Here is an 11,253-nt window from a genome sequence, read left to right on the forward strand (position 1 = left end):
CAACATAGTCATACTGTGTTTTCACTGTCAATCTCCGAGCTGATAAAATTTACTTGTATATTAGAGCCGCTACAGTCACACCAAGCTCCCGGACCGGGCCGGACGCTGCCGGACGCTGCCGGACTGATCCGGGGAGAGATCCTTGTTGGGTCCTGGACGGTCCGGCCCGGTCCGGGGTGGTCCTTGATGGTCCTGCGTATTCCAGGATATCGCCCCGGAAGTTTTAAACTGTTTAAAATTTCCGGGGTGATTCGGGACGGTCCGGGAAGTTTTCCCCATCCGGGGTGGTCCTGGACGGTCCGTGGCGCATCCGTGGTAGGTCCGGGACAGTCCGTAGTGGCACCGTGTTGAACCGGGCCCATCCGTGGCCATCCATGTCGTTTTTGCCGGCCACGGATCACTACGGATCAAGTCGGACCCAACACGGTTGGGAACAGGGCAGTCCGTAGGTCATCCGGGGGAGGTCCGTGGCGGTCCGAGGCAGTCCGGGGCGGTCCGGGGCGGTTCGTAGTGACTCTGTGCTGGGTCCGGCTTCATCCGGGCTCAATCCAGGATGGTCCGTGGCGCTGCCGGGTCTGGTCCGGGGTCATCCGTAGTAGTTCCGTGTTCATCCGTAGTGCTACGGTGCTGGTCTGGCCCGATCCGGCCCGATGATGTTTTTTTCGACCGTCTCGTAATTTTTTCACCCGGATCGCCACGGATTATAAATTTTACGGTCCGGGGAGATCCTGCCCCATCCGCGGTAATCCATGGACAGTCCGGCCCCAGTGTGACTGACGCTTTATGATCGACATACAGTCGTGTAATTGACTCCGACTGGTATAACCCCCTCCCAGGTCCTCCCCATTTGTTTACAAGCGACATGCTTTCTAAAATTCCTAGGGTGGGAACCCTGTGTATCTTATATATAACAATATAACATATTATGGGGTGGATCATCTACAGCATTCCTATTATGAGACGGCATTAAAACTGTATGAATGTGTAGCTATAATGAAATCAGGTGTAAATAACATCTCAAAACGATTATTTACACCTGATGAATGTTTGTACAAATGTACCAGCAGCAACCAGTTCGTTTAAACTATCAGTACAGAGTATGGTCAAAGATAGCTCTAGATATTATAAACTTAATTGCATTATACACTGAAGACTAGGTCTACATTAAAAATATATAATTGTCCTGGAACTTCTTTTCATGTTAATTTAGTAGTGATAGTAAGAATTCCTGTATACCGAGGGTTTTCGATTACTGGCCTACCTATATATATATATCCAGGCATGCACTGAAGCAGAAGTTATACTATTACTAAACTGATATCTTTACGCTTATAAACAGGTAAACTATGGCTACGCATGTACTCGATGAAGAGATGAAGAGGATTGGGTCGGATGAGGCTATCACACAGCAGAAATTCCGTCGTGGTACTGGCTGGCAGAGATTGGCATTATTTGTCACTGGCATTGCTGAGATCATCTTAGGAGTTATCACCTTTGTGATGGCAGTTATTGTCCTGGCTGGAAACAAGTATGATCGCGTTGGAGAGGGCATAGTCTCTAGTGCATTCATAATCTTTGCTGGCGTTACTGCCATTGTTGCAGCTATCAAGAGCAGGTAAGAAAACAATGGCAATTCAGTCATCACCACCTACTGGAAAACGTGTGTTCGTATGAAGGCAGAGCTATAGTGGTTGATTCTACCAGTCATGATTAAAACCTGACATAGTATGGTAAATTATTCCAAAAATACATCGCTACTGCGAATGTACTTTTTCCATATTGGTAAAATTGACCCTTATAGGCTGCTATATGGTTAAACTCGTTAACCGTGCATTTTTAGCAGTGATCTGTATTCTACTATAATAAACAAGTATATTGTACCATACCATGCCATAACTTTATAAATATTCAGCTATACTCTTGCTGAGTCTGTTCGATTACAGTCGCTGTCACAAACTTATTTCGAGATGATTCATGTTTGCCGTTTACGGTACGAGGTTAACGCCGTGTAGTGCATGCAAGATGTTGCAATGCTGTCCAGGCTAGGTCAATTTTAAATTGTAGAACTACTTGTGATCAAATTCAATTTCCTTTCAGTGACCCAGGTCATTATTGATCAGGGGTAAATTAAAAACTTGTTATTTATTCTTGTCATTATGGTAGTTGCTGTCATTGCTGAAAATTTTTGCTTATGGAGTTGTTGCAATCGTGTTTGTTGACTAAAAACAATGACATTGATGATAAAATGAAAGCCATGCTAATACTGTTCTTGCATCTAAATGCTGTAATCACGTGCTAGTTAACAATAATAACATGGCCGAGCCACTTGCATAATGGTAAATGACAGCAGATTTGCTTTGTTAAACTTTGTTAAAGATTTTCTCAATCTTGTAGTTGGCAAGAAGGCAAGTATTTGTACGAATCTCCCATGTTTGTTTCACACATCGTGATTCATACTGAATTTACTTCACTGGTTCTTTTAGGAAAAATATCTGCGTGATCGCAGCCTTATCATCAGTGCTGGCTTGTGGGGTTGCTATGGGCACTGCCGTGCTGCTTGTAAACTATATAACTTATGGGAACAGGAAGGGCAGAACACTCAGCTGCAGTATCGACCCTGATGTAAGTAACATTTGTCTGGTGTCTGTGGTGAAACCACGGACACAGAAGTCGGAGAGGAGAAGTCATTTGTCATGTTAGTGTGGTTGTAACAAGAGAATATAGCAACAATTTATAATATTGGCTAAATCATTGAGACAGAGAAACATAAAACTAATAATTAACGGCTAATAAATATGTTTCTGTTATTGGACATATCAGTAAGCTTAATTTGACATCAATTTGGTGCACTGGACTGCCTGATTACACCATCAGTTTAAACAAAACGTACAATTGTCATTTCAATTCTCCTTGCCTGGGTTATTTTGATAAAAGCCTCTCGCTAACTAGACTGAGTTGTGCAATCATTGTGTTGCAGTATGACCCGTGTCAGGGAATACATCAGTATGGCGCGATCTACAAGGGATTGCTGTCTCTTAGCCTTGTGGAGTCGGCCATGGGCTTCACCACACTACTGCTGGGCACTTATCAGGCCGCACAGTTTGCTTAAATTACGACGGATTGGCTGAATTGATCAACACTGGTGAATTGCAACCGAGTTTTCCAAGAATTTGCATTTTGTGGAGGCACGTTTCTCTAAATTAACCATGCAGTGATGCAGTGGAGGAATAATCACAGCTATGATAAGCTATTATTGGCAATTTTCTTTATGTAAAGATGTGTAGAATCTCTGCCTAAGAACGTGGTAAAGTTCTGTTTAGTCAATTTTGTGAAAACAAATTTGTGTAAAACATGCATTTTTGAAAATGCATTTTTGACATGTACTGCTGGATACCGGTTTGTTTTTATTTAGTCATTTTAAATGCTCTGGATCAGTAAGTGCTTGGTAGTGAGATGTTACTATAACCGCCCATACATGTAATTTCATACCATTGAAATATTTGTGAAAAAAATTAAAAAGAACCTTTTCACAATTGTAACATAAATATCTGACGATACTAAGATATTCACATGATTGGATGATATCATGATACAGGTTTACTTCAGATCAGTATTAGCTATAATTGAGAAAGCCGGAGTCATAAATGTCCGGAACATTGGTGTCATAGCAAAGCGAGTGCCAAGTGCACTTGCGTGCTAGTATGGTTCGGGGCCATGTCCCCCAGAACATTTTAGTTAAGAGCTATATTTATATATATGTTATGACATGTCCAAATTTCAGCCTCAAATCACACTTTTCTAACAACAACGTCAGTACCGTGGTACCACCAACCAACACTGAATTTCACGCAGACAGTTCAGAGACATTTTAGCACCTTACTTGATTACTGAGCAATATTCTGCTAAGACTGGCAATGACAGTAGCCTGAGGCAACGCGTGTATGCCAAGCAAATCAAGGACAGAAATTTACTATGTATACACCCAACCCAAACAATGAGGTCCATGTTATGTCTAACAGATGACATCACTTTGTCGCACTGTACATCAATAGATGTGAGTTCACACATGCTACTAGAGACAATAATCATATTCCCCTACCATGCCCAACTTGTTTTTTTCTCAACCCTACCCGGTGAAATGTATGAATCAACAACTAGCGAAACTAGATGGAAATCAGATATCAGGATACAGGACTACTTCTTGCCATTTTCCCTACTTTGCAAAGCGTGTCTACATTTGCGAGTGTGCCCGTGCCACTACATGTGTACGTGTGTGTGTATGTGTAATTACTAATTAAGCTCAATGGTACAATTTGTAACCTAAAACACCATACTAGAGAGGACATGAAAAGGTCCCTATCGCATCGCTCAACTATGAATCACAGTGTTCCCCTGGCCAAAAAGGTCTGTGAGGTGGTAATTTTTTGTGTGTTTTGCGCATTTCGAGGTCCTAGCAAAGTGAGCACAGCAGGTCCTAGACCAGCTATGGAGGTCCGGGGGCATGCCCCCAGAAATTTAGCAGACGTGCATCGCATGCATCTTCAAAATAAGCACATACGTTATTGTTGTTATGCTTTAGTTTTGAACTTTAGACTGCTGACTCCCTCATTTTTCTGCGGACTACCGCTTTTTGAGGGCAGGTGGTCCGTTGGACTCCCTTGTTCAAATGTTAATTTCTACCCCTGTATTATATATTTTGACCATAGTTTTGTAAATTAAGAGACCTTGTTATATTCTTTATGGTATTAAAAATGACACAACCAAAGGCAATTGTGATGGAAAATTGTGCATATCACAATTTATTCACTGAAGCCATTGGCAGTAAAATTGTCTGTCTAGTACCAAAATAGGATGCTGACAAGTCTAGATGGCCTGCTACCTAATACTCTGCTCTAGGTAATCATTAATTCTGTGTTATTATAGCATTACTATCATTCATTTATTTTATATGTGCACCTCGAAAGAATTGCTCCCAATCGTGATCTAACCCCCGAGCCATTTGATTAAGATTTGTTACATTGTGAATGCAGACTATTTCTCTTGAAATGGTACACAGCTAACTTTTAAGCTGGTGTGAGTCATCAAAACCTATTTTTCTCAATTTTTATACAGGGAAATCTAAATGTATTGCCTATTTATTTGGAGCATTTGAGGTTAGTTTTTCCAATGATTCGTACATGCTTGTATTTAATTTGTATTAAGATGCAGCATTCGTTGTACATTGTGTAGAACCGGTAATAAATGTAAACGTAACTTTAGTTGTCGTGTATTAAAAAATTAGAATTAGGTTCTTTTGAATAACATTGACAATTGTATGCTAACTGGGTTTAGTATCTATTATGAATGTTTTGTAGTAGTGTTTTTATGATGGGCAAATTCTGTATTGAGTGATTTAGTTGACACACTTGTGAACTGTAAACTAATTGGAATAAAACTAGTTTTACGGAAATAAAACTATAATGATACATTTATTTGTTTTCTTTACATGTAGCACATGTTTCTAGTCAATTATATATTATGGCATTCATATATATACATGAATATAAGCAGGTCATGTGAGGTTAGAAGACACTAGAACTAGTAATAGTAGCAGTTTTCATTAATATTACCATTCAAAATTAATTGGAACAAAACTTGCAATAGATGCCACCAAAAGAAAAAAATTATTTTCGCAGAGAAAAGCATCTCTTCCACTGGCCCACAATAATAAATGAAGGTTATCAATCAATATATCTTACTGATAATGTCAGTGTAAAAAAACTTATCATGACCATTCCGTTTGCTTTATGGCCGTGGCTACGCGACCGGTTCCGGACAAGGAGCCGCTACGCTACGAGTCCGGACATCCATCTCACACAGTAATCTTGCGACACGTATATACACGCATGGTTGCGCAACGGGACGCTCTGCTGATTGCCGTGTGTGTGTGTGTGTGCGTGCGTGCGTGCGTGCGTGCGTGAGAGAGAGAGAGAGAGAGAGAGCTAGAGGTGTGTGTGAGAGAGAGAGAGAGAGAGAGAGAGAGAGAGAGAGAGAGAGAGAGAGAGAGAGAGAGAGAGAGAGAGAGAGAGAGAGAGAGAGAGAGAGAGAGAGAGAGAGAGAGAGAGAGAGATGCGTAGCCTGGAGGCTAGGCGACCGGTTCCGGACGCGTAGCCACTGCGTGACTTTATTCTCCACGTTGATTATAAAATTTGACACGGCTACCTTTATAGTTAAGTTGCTGTAGTGAAAGCCAACTGTTGTTTCAAATGCGTGGTTATCATAAATAAATAACACACACTTCTTGTGTGTTTACCTCACAACCACGTGAAGTTTTCATTATTCTCGTTTTCTGCCCTGTATGCTCCCCACTTGTTTTTAATTGCATAACACCAAAAACGATAACAACAAGTTCATATCCATCACTCCACCGCACATAACATTAAAATGCTAAAACCATGATGGCATATATAATAGTTTTGGTACGATTTCATCATGAAGTTTCTCCCACATAGCTCAGATAATATTGATATGCTATGTTAATACTCTTTTTCCCTACAATGTTCTTGAGCTGAAATATGATCAATCAATATATTTGATCAATTTCATAATTACGCAGTGCACATCTACCACAGCCTTGAGTTTCCAATCTTATTGGATGGCTGTAAAGTTTAGCTGAACATAATAAGATCACAAACACAATAAGACCTTATTTTCTCGTGTTCCTACTAGTTAGCATAATGGCAGGGATATCAACACGACAAACTGGCATCATCAGATGCCTCGCTTACCTTAATACCAGTAAATTCTCTTCACATTATCTACATGATCATACTGCCCTTAGACAGATCATGATTATATCAAGAGCTAATAATACCTAGAGTGTACAATGGGAACACGGGGAAATAGTGCTATTTTACGGCAATATTATTCTACTTTGACTGAGTCTATAATAATTTCATGGTATTGCATTAAGCAGAATTCTTTGCTCTCTAAAAAAAGACCAACCGCTTGTCACTGCGATACTCCTAGGCTGAGATATTGGGCCGTAAACCTTGCCTCCCACAGGCCTCACGATGCCTCGCATCCACATTATTCCTGAACCTTTGCACGTTTTGCAGTTTTGGCTATCGTTTTCCGTCGCCGATAATTGATGTCACATGCCCAAATTTGGTACTACACCAAAGTAACTGAGCTGCGTTGCAGACAATTAATTTAGAAAACATTGCCGGCTCCATCATTAAGGGATGCTTGCCCTGCTAGGAAAGATAATGGGAGATAAGGGCCTAGGTGAGGCCACAATTAAAAGATTTTTTGTTTGCCCACAAGACTGGGAAAGTTCAATCAAAATGTTTGAGTTCGCCCCTTTTTGGCGGGTCGGGCGGGCGAGGGCAAACAATCAATATTTTTATTATGGCCTGACGCCCCCCGAAGGCTACTGATGATAACCGAAACGCCGTTCATTCATAAAGTCATCGCGGGAAAAAAACAACTCACGAAGCAAATTTCCTAAAGCGTTAACCGTGCAAAGGTTCGGGAATATGTGGTATCGAGGCATCGTGAGGCCAGTGTGGGAGGCATGATTACGGTACAATATCTTGGCCTAAGAATATTGTAGAGACAAGCGGTTGGTCTTGTTTTAAAGAACAAAGAATGCTGCCTAACGCAATACCATGAACTTATTCTAGACTCGCAGACAAAGTAGAATAATATTGCCGTGAAATAGCACAATTTTCCCGTTTTCCCGTTGTACACTCTAGGTAAGATCGCTCTTGATTATATTTGGCAATGTTTGCATACTACAATATTACATGTGTTGCCATTTTTATGGCTACACTATTGTGCATATTAAAAATATATACTGGCAAACGTATAATACATACATATGTTGCTAAAACTAAATGTCTGATTATCACCATATTAAGTTAAAATTTACTTGTGTTGGCTGTTATCTGGAGCTTTTGCTATTTTGTTGTTGCTGAACCTGGATCAGACGATGTGCTTGCTCCCAGCATAGCGAATGACTTGCCTCTGGCCCTCTGCATCATCTCTGCCTCTATGCCTTTATTAATAGCTTTTTGAATCGTCTGTAAAAACAAGTTGGTACTTAGACCTGGAATCCTAGCAGGTAACACACAGCAGTGGAAATCCTATTGTAAATTATCATATATAATCAACCACCTGTTTTGACACCATTGAAAGCAAGGAGCTCCTTGATTGAAAGTTCCTTACACAGAGGTGCCACCTGGCGCACAAATATATAATTAGCATTTGCACATATTTATGGCTTGATCTTTATACATTGTGCCACCAGTAATAACCATCATACTACTAAAGATGCCATCTGAATAAACACCATGATCGTAACAACCACAGTCGAGTCATAAATTGTTATAATGTCATAACATAATGTAATAGGCTAATAGCAAGTATTTTCCTCGATGGTTTCTAAAACCTAACACTAAAGTCAATGAACATGTTGGTTACCATGTAGTGACTTAATTTATAGGTCAGGTGGCAAGTGCACCAATCTAGAAACATGATTATTAATGATTGTGCAAGCATATATATAAACTGCACACTAATGGAGACGAGAACTGTATCTATTGTATCGAATGCTAATTAGAGGTTAAGAGAACGCCTCAAAATCCTAGCATTATATCAATAAATACCAGACCATGAATCCACAGGTCTAAATAATGTATTTCCACTACTCTAAGACAAGCAGACCTGCTGCCAGAAAAGAAAAAGTAACCATGTGCTTGAAAAAGGTTTTTATCATCTATTCACTCAGTATTGTTCTTGTACACCATCTAACCTTCATGAATACACCACTTGGTGCAAAAACACTTGAACCTGCAGCTATAAATAGGTGTTATTCAAATTTCTATGAAAAAGTGCTAATCCAAAGAAGATTAAGCTTTTTTTTATGAATTCCGACTACCTACAATTACACAAAACAAAACAGCAGTCCATGGCAACATGGAAATGGGAATCCAATTTGACAGAGTAGTAGAAACAATAACAGTTGCCAAAAAAAGTGCATACTAATTTATGCTGATGGCTGTCACAAGCAAGGCTCCTCATCCCCTGTTCTATGACACCACCACTTCCTTCACCACTTCTTGTGGCACATTCCCAAGTCATCGTGAGTCCAATCCACAGATCTCCGTATCCCCACCCAGGTCGATATCATCGTGGTAATAATGTAACCTAACATAGCTTACTACTAGATTATAAATGAGTGATATATTTTTTTTACCCATTTCATTTATAGGATTATTTATTCCATTATTATTATTTTAGGTCAAACTTACCTTTTGCATCATAGCACCTTCGACCGCTTTTGTTTTCTTAGGAGCAATAGTTCTACCTGCAAATGCAGAATAAATAAAAATAAATAGGGCCTATAGATATATAAATATACCAGGAATGAATAAATATAAATTATGTGCCTAGCCTCAGATGGCTGTTTCAGGGCTGCCAACATTGAGTTATAGTTGAGAGTAAGATTATGCGAGAGAGCGGAGCGACCGAGGGGGGAGGGTGTGGGACCCTCTCCCACACCAGGGAGCTTAAAATTGCATTTTTCAGCTTGAAATTGTGCATTCTGGTGCATACTTGAGTGAGTTTTTAAACACACACATGTATGTAATGCAATACTCTGTAGTTCTGCTTTTAGATGGATTAGGTACATACATGTATATATATGGATGGCTCAAAACAACACATCACTAGATCCTGCATGGAATTGTATTTATATGACCTCTACTGTTCGGTCCTTTATTCTGCTTATAAGGTGACAGTCAAATTCAATCTGTATAAAAATGACTTATAATGTTACTATTCTTGCATGGCATATGACATCCTAAAGTAGCTATATAGCAGTAATAGTGTATAGCGGAACGGAACCGGAACGAGCGGGCTTATTGCAGACAGGAGTTTTAGCCAATCAGGTTAGTTGCTCCTTCAGCTTCTTAGGCGAAACTCACTTACATACATAAAACTGTTTTCATTGGCAAGTAAGGACGAGATCTAGAACTGTTCAGCGAATTGAAATGCTCTAGAGTATACTTGTTTTTTTATCGTTTTTTTTCTGTATGAGTGAGAATAGCTTCAATTGCGCGAGTCTCACGCCGAATGCGTGAGAGTTGGCAGGCCTGCTGTTGACGAGATGTTTATGCATAGGTCTTGCAATACATTATAATTCTATAACAAGCACTAACTGTGTTGCTAGCTCTTTGCTCCACCACAAGAACACACCAGAGGAGCCGCACACAGGAGCCTGTTGTGGAGCGAAAGACTACACAACCGGAACATGGGTACAGCCAGCCGTTTCTTTGAGCCAAGGTCTGCCATTGTGCCAGTTTAGGCTGACCAATTTTAAACCCCATCACAGAATGTTGGTGACCGAAATTAGCGATCCCCACCCACAGGCACTTAATTGTGCCATTTCAATAATAAAATGATAGTAAAGAAACACGAATTGTATATAATACCAAAGCCTTATGCTTATCTACTCTCTGTCACCTAATAATTCCTATTAAATGCCATTCAAATGCTCCTCTGTAACATGTGACATAACCTCACCACACTGGGTTCTTTTCTATCTTTATGCTGGTTTGTGCAGTGGTGTCCATGCGGTGAGATTGTTTTGCAGAAGTGTTTAAACGACATTAACAGGGAATTATTAAACGATAACGAGTATATAAAAATATATAAACCACTCCATTCCACTTTGGGAGCAAATAGTGAAATACAATTCGTGTTCACTTACTACCATTTTATTATGGAAACAGATCAAGTGCCTATAAGCCACTTCGCTTCCGCTTTAGGTACCTCACCTGTACCTGTAACCCGACCAGGCTGTGTGACTAACGTCAATACACCTAACCCTAGGTATTCTAACCCTAGCAATACCGTTTCTTGGAGCTACTGTACCTGTACAGTTACAGCTTACAGTACCTGTACTGTAGCCGTAGCGGGAGCGAAGGAAAAATAGTACAAACTACAATACTGATTACTGTCAATAGTATTAGGAGTGTATAACATAGACTGACACTCTACATTATACTGTAGTGTTACTAGTCACAGTGTGCTGTATAATGTATTAACTATTATAATTAATAAATTATACTATTACTATTATTACTAATACTATAGTCTATACAGGCCCGTAGCCAGGGGGGTTCGGGGGTTCGAACGAACCCCCCCCCGAGCCCGTCCCCCCCCCACCCCACCAAGCAAAAAAATAATAATTTGAAAATTTTGCAAGAA

At 40.2% G+C, this 11,253-nt stretch overlaps 2 protein-coding genes across 4 annotated transcripts in view; both read left to right on the forward strand.

Annotated features, from left to right (window-relative positions):
- LOC106812486 overlaps positions 1-5,460 on the forward strand; it is a 9,644-nt gene extending 4,184 nt beyond the window's left edge. For all 3 annotated transcript variants that reach the window (XM_014816371.1, XM_014816372.1, XM_014816370.1), the window contains exons 2-4: positions 1,340-1,615; positions 2,484-2,622; positions 2,978-5,460. In XM_014816371.1, coding sequence (XP_014671857.1) covers positions 1,347-1,615; positions 2,484-2,622; positions 2,978-3,109 — 540 coding nt within the window. In that variant the 5' untranslated portion in view covers positions 1,340-1,346 and the 3' untranslated portion in view covers positions 3,110-5,460. The remainder of the gene's footprint in view (positions 1-1,339; positions 1,616-2,483; positions 2,623-2,977) is intronic.
- LOC106812484 (galactosylgalactosylxylosylprotein 3-beta-glucuronosyltransferase 1-like) overlaps positions 1-11,253 on the forward strand; it is a 26,302-nt gene that overhangs the window by 4,417 nt on the left and 10,632 nt on the right. The window lies entirely within an intron of this gene.

The sequence above is a fragment of the Priapulus caudatus genome, unplaced genomic scaffold, assembly GCF_000485595.1.
Source record: "Priapulus caudatus unplaced genomic scaffold, Priapulus_caudatus-5.0.1 Scaffold653, whole genome shotgun sequence".
In the NCBI taxonomy this organism is placed as follows: Eukaryota; Metazoa; Priapulida; class Priapulimorpha; order Priapulimorphida; family Priapulidae; genus Priapulus; species Priapulus caudatus.